Consider the following 15867-nt stretch of genomic DNA (forward strand, 5'->3'; position numbering starts at 1 on the left):
CGTCACATGACGTCTGTATACATGATGCTTCATATGCGGGACTCAAGTCTACACATATAATAAATAGACTGAATAAAAAATGAAAAAGATGTAGTTTGTTTGACTGCGCGGTTTATTGACGTTCTTTTTAAGCTTTCTTTCAAAAGAAGATAATCCCAATAGCATTTATTGTGTGTTACGTTTTCAATATGTGGTTTTCAATCATTATTTTTGCACTTCGTTCCGGAGAGTGTTTGCAAGGGTGCGTGAACAATTTGTTTGAACACAAGCATTCAGTAAAGGGCAGTTGTTTCAGCATCTTTCTGTATGTGGTACTATGTCCCTTTAAGGGTGTGGGATTTGGTGATTAGGCCAATGCGGTCCGGCCATCTCCTTCCTCTCCAGATTAGTGAGTTGCATCCAATTCTGTCATGGGTATGTGAATGTCAGCGTGTAGGCTATAAAAGAAACTGCTGCTTTGTTGTTGTTTGAAACACAGTTGTTGGGTGCACTGTAGAGATTCTGGAACACTAGTATGAATGACCAACTATAATTCTAGTCCTCTTATACACATGTGAATTGCCTTCGGCTGGCTTTAACGCTGGTAGTTTAGCTTGTTTGGCTGTGTTGTGGAGGTGTAAAACGTTTTTTGGGGCATCAGATGTTTTCTTTTTTTGTAATTTGCTAATATTCTGTATTTGTTTGTTTGTTTTCAGTTTGTTCTGTGTTCATTAACCTTGTGATGTAACATCTTTGTTTGCTTTGCTGCGCTGGGTCATAATCAGACCTCACGCTCATATGTTCCTGTGAGATTGAATCAGACTCCTCCTATCCAAGCATCCAATCTTCTACTATTCAAGGACATCCCTAGAAAATACTTAGTGCTTCAACAAACTTGATCGCTTACCAACTTTTAAAACAGGCTGTGTGCACCTGCGTAACAAGCCGGAACAATTTGTTTTTTTCATATGACATTTTATATTGATCATAATCGCGTTGGGCTACGTTGCGTTCTTGTGCATCATTCCTCTTCGTTGTTCTGCATTTACCAATAAAAAATATTATAAAAAAGTTTGTCAAGTGAAGTCAGCTTCAGTATGTTTTAAAATTGACGTCTTTGTCATTTACAATAGGCAACAATGTATGCTACAGAATAATAACCAAAAAAAGTGAGATTATATAGGTGATATTCAGGACTGAATAAGGGAAGGCAGTAATAATAACAAATTGGACTATTTAGCCACCTAAAAACACTGCAAGTACATATTTGCGTGTGACCAACCCTATTTTCACGACTACTACATTTACATTGGGGTCAGCTGTGGTCTAATGGTAAGAGTGTTGGGCTTGTGATCAGAAGGTCGCCGTTTCTAATCTCAGTGCCAGCAGGTCATGACTGAAGGCCCTTGAGCAGTAATGTGCCACTGTATAAAACTACTTGTAAGTCGCTTTGGATAAAAGCGTCTGCCAAATGAATAAATGTAAATGTACATTTAGTCATTTAGCAGACGCTTTTATCCAAAGCGACTTACAGATGAGGAAACATTGGAAGCAATTATAACAACATAGGACACAAAATACATAAGTGCATCAAACTAGTCCATTAAAGCCTAGCACAGTATACAAAGCTAAGAATAGTGAGGTTAGTACATTTTTTTTATTATAAAGAAGGAAAGGGAAGAGAAGAGAAGTGAATTAGGAAAAATCAATCAGCGACGTGTTGATGGAAGAGATGCGATTTTAGGCGATTTTTAAAGATGGTAACAGAGTCTGCTGATCTTGTAGCAGCTGGTAGATCATTCCACCAATGTGCAACAGATCCAGAGAAGGTACGGGAGAGTGACTTTTTTCCTTTTTGGGATGGTACCACTAGTCGTTGTTCCTTTGCAGACCGCAGTGATCTGGCAGGAACATAGATCTGCATTAGCAAGTGGAGATACGATGGTGCAGATCCGGTGGTGGTCTTGTAGGCGAGGAGCGTAGCTTTGAACTTTATGCGGGCGGCAACAGGGAGCCAGTGTAACCTGATGAAGAGCGGAGTTACATGCGCTCTCTTCGGTTCACTGAAGACCACTCTTGCCGCCGCATTCTGGATCATCTGGAGAGGTTTGATTGTGCAAGCAGGAAGTCCAGCCAGAAGCGCATTGCAATAATCCAGTTTGGACAAGACAAGAGCCTGGACTAGGACTTGCGTAGAGTGCTCTGATAGGAAAGGTCTAATTTTCCTAATGTTGTAGAGGATGAATCTACAGGACCGGGTGGTGCTGGCAACATGACTTGTGAGGTTAAGCCGATCATCGATTACCACTCCCAGGTTTCTGGCTTTGCTGGACGGTGTAATCGTTGATGAGCCTAGTTGACTACTAAAATCAGTGGCGGCGCCAGGGGGGGTCTTGGGGGTCTCAAGACCCTTCCAAAAAACGCCTTGACCCCCCATTATTACAAAAAACTCCAACTGGTCCAAAATGCGGCAGCTCGAGTTCTTACGCGTACAAAAAAGTATGAGCATATTAGCCCGGTTCTGTCAACCTTGCACTGGTTACCTGTAAAGCATCGCATAAACTTTAAAATCTTGCTTATTACCTATAAAGCCTTGCATGGTTTAGCTCCTCACTACTTGAGAGAACTTCTAACGTATTATAGTCCATCACGTGCACTACGCTCTCAGGTGTCAGGTCAGTTGGTAATACCTAGAATTTCAAAATCAAGTGCAGGCGGCAGATCATTTTCCTATCTAGCGCCTAAAATTTTTTTTAAATCTAATATTATTTCATTAGGCTATAGAAAAACTATTAGGCAGGCACATTTCAGCAATGTATATGTAGAAATAAACGGCCGAACAATCCCATATCACCACCCGCTCATGTAAGTCCGCGCGGCAGTGCCGTTTGATCGCGCGTGCGCCTGACGCAGTTTGACAGACGGTAGTCTAGGCAGGGCCGGCCCGAGGCATAAGCGAACTAAGCGGCTGCTTGGGGCCCCCTGACCACCAGGGGGCCCCTCAATCGTTTATTTTATTTATTTATTTTTACAATTAAATAACTTAAACAAGTGATATAAATGAATGAACGAATGAATATGCTTGAATAAATAAATGAATAATTCAAGACAAGAAAATTCAGATTTCCCGACAACTGCTGCTGTGTCTGCTAGCGTTTGAGTCATGCGCAATAGACATCTCGCGTGCGTTGACAATTAGCGCCGGTGCGCAAGTGCGCGTCACTGTAATAAATGGTAAGCCATGTAACAAAAAAGGATGTATCCTCTGGTGCCGAAAAGAGAAAGAAGAAAAGGACAGAAAATTAGAAAAATGAGCAAAACTAGACGTAAACGTCCCCGCCATCAAAAGTAAAATGTCTCGCATTATTAATATACATTTATCTAGGTGTAGTTCACGTATTGATTATATATATATATATATATATATATATATATATATATATCAGTTTAAGTTGGTGAAAACAGCCGAAGGGGAACTTAACCTTCTCGGTGAAAGCGATGCCAGCTAGCATTGCTGTGTGTGTTGAAGTGAACGTTAGAAAATATACCTATACCGTGGGGAGACTTCTGTGATGAAAATAGACTTCAATTTTATTAATATGGTGGCGAGTGTTGTAGCAGGGCTATCCTCATATTTATAGGCTGCAGTTATGCGATTTTGAGGTCATTGTTGTACAATTGTCATTGTTGAACCGCTTGCTGTTCTTATGTTTGCTTTCATTATTTAAGTATCTATTTTTTTGTAACTTTCTGTGGTATTGTAAAGATGATTTAAGAATAATCCAGGCAACACGAGAGTAGTGAATCCGTAACTTTCTTTACTCAACTTTCTTCTTCTTTCGTGCATCATTACGTACGTAAGTCACGTCTCATCACGTGACAACAGCAAGCGTTACTATTTACAAACAGTATACACAAATAGTAATATTGCACATTTCTCATGAACACAACACATTTTATTTTTGATTATATTAATGTTTGTCTATTTTTGTTTTATTTTTAAGATTGCAAATTATTTATTTCATGTTTTGTGACAGTTTGTATTCAGAAGCTTAAGAGTAAAGTATTTTATTTAAGTATCGATTTTGTATTATTTATTTTGTATTAATACATAACCTCACTATATAAATTTATAATGTTACATTATAGCATGACATTTATGTCATTAATCTTCAAGCAAATGGTGACTCCGCGTGGTGGGAGGGGGGCCCCCAAATCAAATTCTGTTTAGGGCCCCCAAGAGGCTCGGGCCGGCACTGAGTCTAGGCAACTTATTTGGAAATGGCCCCGAAAAGACATTAGGAGTCAGGATCAGAGAAAAGAAAGAAGAAGAAACTGCGAGATGATGCCCGTGCATCACATGAGGTATGTCCATGTTTAATTAACTTAAATTCGGGAAATGTGGATGTGCTGCTACTAATTCTGTTTACTGAAGAAAAGTTTGCACTTTCAAATGTGTAGTGTGTGTTGGCTATTCTACATATGTTTACAAAGTCAGCAAAGCTGTGAAGATTTTACTTTCTCTATTTTGTGTTCCTAGGTTTTATACTGTGGTGCTGCTATTGTGTTATTGATATTGAGTTGTTTGGTAATAAAAAGTGAAACTGGCAAATTTCAGGGTGGGGTGGGTGGGGTCATCATAATGGAATTATGCTAAGGCCACCAATATGGCTAGCATACACTGGGTGTGGATATGGCAATTAAAGTTCGAGCATATTGTTTGCAAACTACAATTGATTAATTCATTAAAAACAAAGTAGTTGATATGCTGTGTTGTTTTATTTGTTTACTAGCATTAATATGCAGTTATTAGCCGTGTCCACTGTATTATCTGTTGGTTTTCATGAGACCCCCTTTAAATGACCAGGATCCCCTATTGACCCCCCAATCAAAATTGTCTTGAGCCGCCACTGACTAAAATGCACATTACATTGCAGTACATTATGCCCCGTGGGTTTGGCAATCTTCTGTGTGAATACACGCACAGATTCCAGAAAATCACTGGCCAAATCTAACGATCTTGGGACAAATTCCTGGACACATTTTCCGTGTATTTTCCAGGATCTCTGTGTATGAAAAGGCTAAAAGATTATTTATAAACAAAACACATTTAGCACAACTGTATGCAAATAGTGGGATAATAATATTAGCAGCAGTAAAATGAGGATGCTCCCACGACACCACTTCCATTGTTTTTCCAACCGGCTAATAAAACGGAAGTCTCAAGACAAAAAGAAAATGTGTCACATCGTTTAATTCCCCGTTCAGAAATAAGGTGGATAGTTGCTCAAGATTAACATAACATTGGCAGAAACTGTGTGTGTTACCAGCTCCCGAAAGCTATTTGCCTTAAACCATAGACCATATAAAATATGAATGATGCACTCCAATTCACTTCCATTGTAGAAAACGTCTTGGTTACGCATGTAACCTCAGTTCCCTGATGGAGGGAGTAAGGAATCAATTTGTGTGATCACGACAAGAGGCTCTTGCTATCAGCCGTACAGGCAGTGGCCTTGTTACTCTAGAGGCGAGATGGCCGCCTGACACCGTACGGAGCACTAGGAAGTGAGAAAACGCGCTATGGAGACCACTTCCTACCACAGGGAGGAGTTTTAGTTGTGACACCTACATGGTCGACACCTACGGTGTTACATCCAGGGGCCAGACGTGGAGGTTCCAGAGGTCTGGTCACAGGTGCCAGGCCATGCCTTTTCCCCGAGAATGACTTTGTCAGGGGGAATCGGTAAGGGGGAGTGAAAATCAGAAGCGCTCGTTTCTGAGAACAGAGTTTGATAGGGCACCTAGGGCGCAACCAACAGAGCTCAATGCTCCTCGTCCCTGGCTCACTGGGGGGAAGGAGTACTTCTGTTTGTCCAGCGGTCAGCTGTTCGCGGAGACATCCGTGACGAGTGGACCTCGGTCAGGGAGTGCCAACACCGACAATGGGAAGGGTCTGGGGAGGCAAACAGGACCACCTGTGCCCGCCCAAACTGTTTCCACCTGAGCTGGTGCGGGGATGGAGTCACCACTCTCTGCAGAGCGTGACCTGTTGAGAGAGCACATCGGCTGTCTGATTGAGGTATTTGGGATGAAAGACTGCCAACAAGGAGGCCATATGCCCCAGGACTCTCTGAGTGTTTCACGGGACCACTGACTGCTGCCTAAAGAAGGCTCTAACTGAGGTAAGAGAATGTTGCGAAACTTCCAGGCGAGAAGCCAATCGCAAAGCCAAGACGGATCATCCTCACTACCCGTCGTGACGTGCTGGGGAGCTGAGCCCAGGCCCCTAGACAGCGCGACGAGGGAACTAGCGAGGGATCTGCTTAATCGCCCCCGTGAGGGGAGGTTCTGTGGAGGGCAGCACAGCTGTCTCGTCAGAGCGGGGCCACGAGGAGGCGAGCAGGTCTGCTAACTTACCTGCCTTAAGTCCTTGCCGCCGAACGCACCGTTGAATAGAGAGTGCGGAGGGATGTGGAAATGGCATGCACAACGTTGAGTTGATGCTGCTGGATGCCATGGGCACCCAGGGAGAAAGGGAGTCTCCTTGAGACAAGAACGGGCGCCAGGCCCCAGAAGGGCCAGGCTTGAGATGGGACGAATTTGGTCTTTTAGAAATATGCTCTTTGAAGACACCGCTGACATCTACTGATATGCCCAGGGAAAGTAGTAAACGCCAGGGCGAGTTCCGCGGCTCTGCGTCGTAGACCCAGTAGGAGAATCGAAGATTGCTCAGCATAAGCCTCACAGGTTCCGAAGAACAAAAAGGTGAATGAAAGGTCACCATGTGCCATCCCATTCGCCAAGTTCATTGGCCTTTTCAAAAGTATAATCGGAGATGATAGTCAAACCTCTGAGAGTCTCTGAGAGAGAGACCGACAGAAAGGGAAATTAAGCTGAATCACACACATGCGCACACACATACACAGACCAAAACCTTGCATTGATTTGATACATTATCAGACTAATGACATGTGCATAGCTGCCACATATACTGTACATGTGTTCTATGGTGGTATACAAAAATGTAGAAAACAAACTGCTCATAATACATTATTTTAAAATATTAATATTAAGAGATAGTCTTTTTCTAAATTTTTCACACCATATAGGACTATAAATTACCTCTATTTTATCACCTCACACAAACCAAATAAACATGATTTTGTTTCAGCAATCATCAATTTGAATAGGGGGTCTGCTTGTTGTTCACCACAATGTAGGTGGTTAAGACTTTTATTACAATTCTGAGGACATTTGCTTAGCAACAATTAAAATCTGTAACAAAAACAATGAATTGAACAATATTATGATCATTCTGAAATAAAGAGAAAAATGTACTAGCAAAACATATTGTTTTTAATAGTCAAATTTTATTTATATAAAATAAGTGTACATCTTATTTTATTTAGCAGTGCATCAACTCTAAAGTAATGTTGAAAAACTCACATCTATACAGTACATGATACAACTCTGTTAGTGAACTAGTCATAAAGCTAATTATCTTAAAAAATATTTTTTTACATGTCTTTGAAATATTAAAGTTTTTTGCCTTTACTTGACCCATCAGCACATTAGCGTTTGGAGTAGACCACATCTACATGAAGGAATAAAAAGATAAATCAATGCGAATGATACAAGGATGAATGTATATTCATGACGTATGATACAAACCTCTGAGAGAATCTGACTGCACGTTTTCATAGATGGGATACAAAAGATTTTCCTGTTCACTGCGCAGTTTTCTTGCACGAAGCACATCGCGAACACACTGATAGAGGTACGAGTACTGAGACTAGAGTAACACACAAAACAAACCCAGACATGATGTTTGATTCCATTCAAGAAGCAGTAAAATAGTTTTTATGTGAGAGCTCACCTCTGTCTGCACCATATGTGTGCGATGGAGTCTCAGATCAAAGATGACACAATAGATGTCCACCGTGTCTCTGGTGTCCATCTGCTGAAGGATTCTATCGAGAGCGATGAAGGTCCCGGTTCGGCCCACGCCAGCACTATCAGTGAGAAACACAAGCCAAGATTCACTGTCCCTTTCTCACTCTTCCTGAATTCTTCCTCATTCGACCAAAAATGTAATCTCCTTAATAATGATTTGAAAGATATACAGTATATACAGTATCATCCAGCCTTTGTCGTTTCTATCCATATAGAGAAGTAGAAATACATGTTGTCTTCTTTTTTGTGAATATTATTTGACATTAAATAAAAATGTAATCAACAGTACACCTGCAGTGCACCACAGTGGCTCCAGAGAAGGGTGTTCGGTTGACATAATCCCTCACGGTTCTGACAAACTGAATGAGCGACTGTGTGATCTCTGGGACGCCATGATCTGGCCACACTGTGTAGTGGAACTGACGTACGACTCTGGAATAGCTCAGATGTTCCTCCTGTGGAGAGCACAGCTCATGAATATCTCCATCTGGACTCATCTGTGAGACGTCAGCGAGTGGGTTTACTCACATTACACATCTTGAATTCTCGGATGGTCCACTCCGGCAGCACTGATTCCGACTGCATTTGCACTATCAAATCTCCATAATACAGTGGTTCCTGGTCAAATGGCCAGTAGTGGTCACACTTCACCTAAACATATATACGCTAGTCAAACCGATGACCAGAATTACTTCAGTTAACAGTAGAATCACTGTATACAGCCATATTCACATACCCTTCCTTTCTCAACACACTGTGTCACCATAACTATATTGTGCACGTTCTGTTCCCAGACCATCTTCCAGAAATCATCCTTGGTTCCAGGTAAGGGACCCTGAGTGGCTATATACTCCCGTCTGAAGTTATTGCCCTTGAAAAAGACATGCAACATGTTTGTCAGTCACGTAGAATTTGACCTCTGTTAATATAAAGGATGCACAAACAAAACAGGATTGAATGTTTGTCTTCTCTGGTAACATTGTTGACATGTGAAACTCACACGGAGTAATTGAAATTAAGCTGTACATCTTACAGGAATGTAGCTGGCGTTAATGTAGTCTGAGCAGGAGTCTTCATCCACGTAGGACAGTTTCACCCGGGTGGAATCATCTGTTTCAAGAAACAAACTTGAAATAATGGCAATTCAGAACTATATTCAACCCTATTGTTATACATCCTCTTAAAAGAAAACATACAGGGCAGGATATTATTGTAGCGATTCTTCCCTCTGTTTTCAGGCAATAAAGCTGAGTCTTGTGGCTGGTTACGCCCAACATCCTTTAAGTCCTGAAGACATAAATGTCTGGTATGTCAATTCTGTGGACAGGAATTATTCTGAATAGCACAGTGAAGATGTATTATACCTCAAATTCCTCAGAAAGAAGATAGCTGGAGTCTGCCCGAAGTTTAGCCAAATGGGCCTCAAAATTTGTAATACCGATGGGGCTATAACAGAATGCAAAAGGCAGTATAAATTGAACATATTCTTTGAACAGAATATGTTACTAAAATAATTGCTGAACTGCCTTGGTCCCTTAATATGTTTGCATGTTTTAGGTAAGAGGGTCTTATTATTCAGACTGAACTATAGGGTTGCTGTTCTGTGTAAACTGGATAACAGATTACAATGCCCAGTGTACAGTGTACAGTACAACGCACACATAGTGCTATCAGAACACATCTTATGTAAATTGCCATTTGTAATTATTATTGGTTTATTACATAAAGAAGATAAGCAATACCTTGACACACGACGGTTTCTAAAACAAAGGGGAAAAAACATTTTGTAAACTGTAATACATTTCAACTATGATAATGTCAGCACCATACAAGGAAATAGCCAAAGTACATTACCTCTAGTAGTTATTTAGATGCAGTAGAGCTTACCCTCTAACAATGACATGTTTTCCTGTGGCTGGCCGTTCTCTTCTCAGACTCATTCTGACCACCGGTTCATGTGTGCTGCTGAAGAACCACAAATCCAGCGTAACTAAACCGTCACCACAAACCCACTGTCATTACTAGGGCTGCATGATTAATCGAAAAGAAACGATTGATGAAGTGAAGTACGTTTACATGCAGCTGCATCTGAAAGCCAGAAAATTTAAATATGCTCCACAGAAGAAGTACCACACTTCAAGTAAAGTCAACTTTATTTATAGGAACCCATCCATTGGAGGAAAAATCCTCAGAGGGAAACCAGGCCTAACCAGGGGATTCCAGTTCCCCTCTGGCAAAAGCTGACGCTTCTGCACAAGCTCGACAGTGCTTGCACAACAAGGCAAAATAAAACAATTTTAGATTTAAGATTATCATTAATAATCAAATGGCAGCTGAAATTTTGTAGTGAAGACGTGTCAAGTCGCCGTGTCCTTCTTTATCCAGCTCTATAATTTCAGCTTTTGTCAGGTCTGGGTATGGATTGCGCCCTGCCCGCTCTAGTAACCTTGGACTGCATCCTGCCCGCTCTAGTAACCTTGAAACAATGACACAAGACTGGCTGAGAGTAAAGTACTGTTTTGCACTCTCTGATGCGATTAATACATCATCTGTTATTGGAAGTGTTCCTGGTTCCAGTTGATCTAACTATTAAAGCCTAAACCCTCAGAGGATTTATATTATGGTTGTGTAGTGTACGTAAGATTAAAAAATAATTAATATGCGTCAGGTATGAAACATCTTAAGGGTCAGAATTTTCATTTTTGAGTGAAATATCACTTTACATTTAGGCATTTGGCAGATGCTTTTATCCAAAGTGACTTACATTGCATTATCCTATACATTTATACACAGGTATCTGATATCCCCTGGGATAGAACGCACAACCTTGCGTTGTTAATGCAATGCTCTTAACACTGAGATACAGGAAAGCTATCACTTTAAGGTTGCAAACGAAAGAGTCTCGCAACTCAGCAAAACAAATTTCTTTCTTACATTGTATCTGTAAGCAGTTTATAACAAACTTTGTGACTGCAACGCACTTCAACACAGCTCGTCTTCGCCTGAGAATCATTAAAATGCCTCTGATTGGCCAGTATATTCAAATGCTGAACTGTGATTGGTTGTAATGCTCACCGCTGTAGCGGATCAAAATGAAATGCTTTAATGGACATTTGTTTATTTTTCATTTTTGAGATTGCAACTGTTGTAGTATCTTTGGATATAATTTCTTTCACTTGGGTGTCATTTATCCAAAGCCTCTGTTAAGTTCGGACTCTAATGTAAACATATAGTTAGGAACCGATCTATGAAGGTATTTTTGGTGCAAAACAAATTAGCGCCTGTGAGAGTGGAACCGATGTGTATCAGAAAATTTGAAGTCCCAAACTTGTAGATTTTTTTCCCTCTCCCACTAACACAACAAAACAGTTACGCCGCCTTGAATCCTTCAGTGAACAAATCCAGTTCTACAAATCACAAACTAAGACACTCGTGCACTCACATCTTTTGCTACAATGGCTGCAGTAATTATGCTGCAAAACACATTCACATTCATCTGCTAATGGTGTCGTGATTCTGCCGCATCATGTCATGATTCTCTTGGTTTAGTGGCAGGATCATGACAGTGTCTCATGTCTTGTGTGGAGAGAGGCAGTTATGGCCTCATGGTCTTCCATACACTCTCTCCGGTCTTGTCTCTGTTCCCATCCTCTCGTTCCTAGTATTGCTTTCCACCTGTGTCTCATTCCCCACACCTGCCCATTGTTATCTCCTTTGTTAGTTTCCCTATTTAATGCCCTCTTGTCTATTGTCTTGTGCTCGTTCTTTGTTCTTAGTTCCCTTGGTCATGTTCCTAGTTCTTGTTCCTGTTCCTGACAGTATTTATATGTTGAATTACCTTGTGCGTTGTTCGTGTTTGGTTGTTTTTGCCCCCCTTGTGGGAAGTGTTTTTTTTTTCTGTTTTGTATATAGTTTGGTTAGTGTTTTTCCCCCACCGTGGGTGTTTGTTTTGCATTCGTTTTATTATTAAATAAACTTGGGTTCTTCCACCACGTTCACGACAAATGGAGCCTAATGTTCATTTAAAGTTTGAAATGTTGTTCAGGAAACCCAAGGATAAATAGTGAGATTTACTTAAAATATGATGCTGGTCTCTCTAAATGGGCGCATTATCTCGTGCGACTGCGCTGCCGCCAAAATAAAAGCTTTTTTCAATGAGAGGAGAAATCCGATGTCAATCACCATCAGTAGCAAATCAAAGTAGGAGGCAGTAGAAGTTTGTGTTGTGTGCATGTTGAGAATAAAAGAGTGAGAGCCAGAAGTGTTCCAGTTGCTGCTGCATGCACTGTACTTTTCTACTACTGCCTCCTCTCTTCTTACTAAGGACATAACAGTGGCCATTTGGATATCACAAAGATCCGTCTATGGTGGTAGAGACACTTGCTGATCCAGGATCAGTAGCTGTATTTCTGATTTGAGCTTAGTTTAAGAAATCCTTGGGAAGATTTAGTTTTTGTGGACGCTACCGCACGACTTGATCAACTGAAAAGCTATTTGATTTAGAAAACCGTGAAGCTACTGATGAGAAATGTAGTTGAACTAGTAACATCATTACTTGTAGTGACGCTACTGCCAAACACTGGTTAAGCGAATCAAACTCGTAGTGATTTCAGATGAAGCAGCATTTCCCGCTGATCACAGACTAAGTCGTATCGTGCAGCCCTAGTCATTGTCCAGAATCACTAACCCGTCATGCAAACCCACAAATACTTACCATCACTTGTGGTATCAAATAGGGATTTTTACAATAAGGTCAAACTGATGTAAACTGATGACTGTCTAATAGTGTTAAATGCAGAGAAGGACTCACATTTTATGTGCTTTCTGTCTGCAGATCAGCAGAACAATTAATCCCACCATTGTGGCAATGAGGAAGAGTCCAGCGCTGATGCCCTCAATGACCCCAGTCAATGGCTCTGAACACATACAATAACTCTCATTAAAGCTTGCAACACTTTAAATCTCAGTTTCATTCAGTACAGCCATATAGAATACCTGCATCTGTCGTAAAGGGCATAGAGAGGAATGTATCAGTGTAGAGCGGTAAAGGAAACTCCTTGAGTTTCTCATCAAAGAGTTTAGTGAATGCTCGAACGCTGATTCTGAAAATAAACAGAAAGAAAATGGAAAAGATTACTAACTCAGATAGAAATAACTCTTTTTGGTAAAAGTCTACTCATAGAATTACAGATGAGCTCCAATTCCAGCATTGTATTTCAGTAGCATACAGTAATGCAGCTATGCAAGTACAATGTGCCAACTGGTTGGTGTGATATTTGTCCCGCCCCTCCTGCACTGTGATTGGATAGCTGAAAAGTGACATTGACAAGCTGAGTAGTTGAACATCTTGCCCACCCGGCCGAATACACTGAGCGCTAGAGCTCATCGTGAAAAAACACCTACTGCTGCCATATTTAAGAACATGCTGGCCGCAGAAAAAAAAACGTTCCAGTGGAAATGGTGAAGGGCCCTTAAACTGCTCAGTGACAGCAGCTTCAGATGCATTACCTGTATGATGTCTTGGGTTTAAGTGGTCCGTCACAGAACATTTGTTCTTGAGATGCATCATTCGATGTTTTTTGATCACATGATCCTCCGAGACTCTCCATGCCAGACCCCAGATAAATCTCAATCTCCTGCGTCTGGCTCTCGTCACAGCGGCTGGCGAAGTTACTGGTCTGATAAGCTTTGACAGAACTATTAGCTCTGTAGTCCAAGAATGAAGGAAGAGGATGATGGTGGGAGGGTTGCTGGTTTTCACTGTCTGAATCCAACCAAACACAAGGGAAGAACAGGGAATTCATGTTTTACCTCAGTCACATTTTAAGGATTCTCCATCAAAAGAAAAGGTTGCTCTAATTTTATAATGAAAAACAAGAGAATCTCCAAACCTTCAGATTCAGTCACAATGATTGTAAAATATTTCACAGCGCCATTGATATCGCTGAACCAGCTGCAGTTAAACTGGAAGAAAATGGTTGACTTGGTGATTTTTACTGAGTTTTCATTGACTCGAGTCAAGGGCACTGGTGGACCTGATGAAACATAAACACATGTTTATTTAAAAAACACGTCTGTTACATAAAGACATTCATTTGTAGTTAAAGAATGATAAGAATCTCTATGAAAAGCCTGAACTCACGGTCTATCATTGTGACCACATTTTCCATGACAGCCTCACTGGTCATGCTGTCAGAGATGACTTTGACAGAGACAGTGTAGTGTTTGTGAGGTTCTAGATCTTTAATCAGATAGATTGTGGTCTCTTTGACCGTACGCTGTGAGTACACCATCTTTTGAGAGTCTTGTCTCAAGCACTCGATACTGTATGTGTCAAAGTCGGCCTCTGGTGGACTCCAGGAACATGATATAGCCGTCGATTTTTGAGGACGACAGTGAAGACTCTGGACACGCTCTGGCTCTATGAAAGACATATAACTTACTAATTTAGCAACAGTTATGTGATGTGAAAGATTCTAAGTAGCCGTTTAATATCAGGGTATAAGTGTATGCTGTCATTCTAGTGGCCCCCCTAGATGGTGGGGTTGGTGTAAATGTACTGCAATTCCCTCTATTTAAATATCTTTGATGTTCACCTGCAAACTTCAAAGAAATAAGAAACCATCTTAATAGTTCTGGTCAAGCTGGTTATGAAGCTACATGAAGACAAGCATTTAATTGTTACAAAACTGGTGAGCTGCAAAGCTGGGGGATGATTCTTCGTGTGTGTTTTGTGTCCCACTGACTTGTCCTGATGCTCTTGTAGATTGCAAGGCTGAAGGTAGGGTTGCTGTTCCCAGCACTGCTGACTGTGCGCAGACTGATGTTATACTGACGGCCAGGGTACATTCCTTTCAGTACTCGACTGCGAGATGTGGGGCTGTGGTAAGGGTTGAACACAGACAGAGGGTCCCTGGGGATCCATTGAAGATCAAAGTCATCAAAATCTGTATTTTCTGGACCAATCCATGTCATTTCCATTGAAGTGTTAGTGATTTCTCCGATGGATAATGAGACTGGTGGCCTGGGGTCTGGAATATATCAATGCCGTCATTAGTAACAATCCGCTAATAATAATGTCTCAGTCAAGACCTTTATGTTGAAACAAAAGTATGGGGTTTGAACTTGAGAACCCATCATCTCATCTCTGACCATAACTCCAAGACACCAGTGTAGTGTTCATTTTGACAGCAAATTTTGATTTAGTTTTAGGCAGTCTTTTGACGAAAATTTTATTTAGTTGAAGTCATATTTTAGTTATCCCCATCATTTTAGTTTAAGTCGAGTTTTAGTTGACAAAATGTAACAAATATTTTAGTCAACTTAATGTACAATATATGTAGTCTACTAAAATCTAACTGCTTTAACTAATTTAACTAAACTTTACCTTAGAATGAAATGAAACCAGGTCGTTACCCTTATTTTGAAGTTCAGTAACTAATAGATATGCATTGTTGCAACACAGAGAATCTTAGACCATGAACGACATGTACAAGTTCATTCAATCTCATTATGACTAAATCGACTCAGTCAGTGAAGGGCATGTTTATTTAGTTCATTCAACCAATGAAACACTCTGACAGAGCTCAGAGCTCAAAGCTATCGGCTCACGTGTCTTTGAAGAAAAGAACTGTATATGCATTTCTTCAACCATGTAAACATGTTCCATACTTGATTCGATCATAAGCATGTCATTTAATCTTTTAATGTACAGTATAACTTCATCACTTCTCTAATTGTTACAGGACAAAGCTGGTTTATTTTGGCTTACTTTATGTTGCATTTCACATTATGCAGCAGCTCACATTAGCAAATAAGTTAACATTGGCATATAAAAATGTGCTTGCCTTTTTAATGAGTTTCAGGGTGACTCGTCAGCAGTCACACTTCATGTTTGCTTTGCTTTACCCTTCACCCTGAAACTTCACACTC

General features: G+C 40.7%; 1 protein-coding gene across 2 annotated transcripts in view; it reads right to left on the reverse strand.

Annotated features, from left to right (window-relative positions):
- Positions 1-7332: 7332 nt before the first annotated feature.
- The window catches only part of ptprbl (protein tyrosine phosphatase receptor type B, like), a 41226-nt gene continuing 32691 nt past the window's right edge, over positions 7333-15867 (reverse strand). Inside the window, exons 16-32 of one of the 2 annotated variants that reach the window (XM_079450466.1) lie at positions 14682-14966; positions 14078-14356; positions 13827-13970; positions 13444-13699; positions 12931-13037; positions 12746-12851; positions 9823-9900; positions 9678-9695; positions 9300-9381; positions 9132-9222; positions 8969-9045; positions 8672-8806; positions 8464-8586; positions 8227-8390; positions 7859-7994; positions 7654-7774; positions 7333-7576 (exon numbers count right to left, since the gene is read on the reverse strand). In XM_079450466.1, the coding sequence (XP_079306592.1) occupies positions 7554-7576; positions 7654-7774; positions 7859-7994; positions 8227-8390; positions 8464-8586; positions 8672-8806; positions 8969-9045; positions 9132-9222; positions 9300-9381; positions 9678-9695; positions 9823-9900; positions 12746-12851; positions 12931-13037; positions 13444-13699; positions 13827-13970; positions 14078-14356; positions 14682-14966 (2225 nt within the window). In that variant the 3' untranslated portion in view covers positions 7333-7553. The remainder of the gene's footprint in view (positions 7577-7653; positions 7775-7858; positions 7995-8226; positions 8391-8463; positions 8587-8671; positions 8807-8968; positions 9046-9131; positions 9223-9299; positions 9382-9677; positions 9696-9822; positions 9901-12745; positions 12852-12930; positions 13038-13443; positions 13700-13826; positions 13971-14077; positions 14357-14681; positions 14967-15867) is intronic. The other variant, XM_079450467.1, reaches the window with a different exon arrangement.

This window comes from Barbatula barbatula (genome assembly GCF_947034865.1).
Source record: "Barbatula barbatula genome assembly, chromosome: 25".
In the NCBI taxonomy this organism is placed as follows: domain Eukaryota; kingdom Metazoa; phylum Chordata; class Actinopteri; order Cypriniformes; family Nemacheilidae; genus Barbatula; species Barbatula barbatula.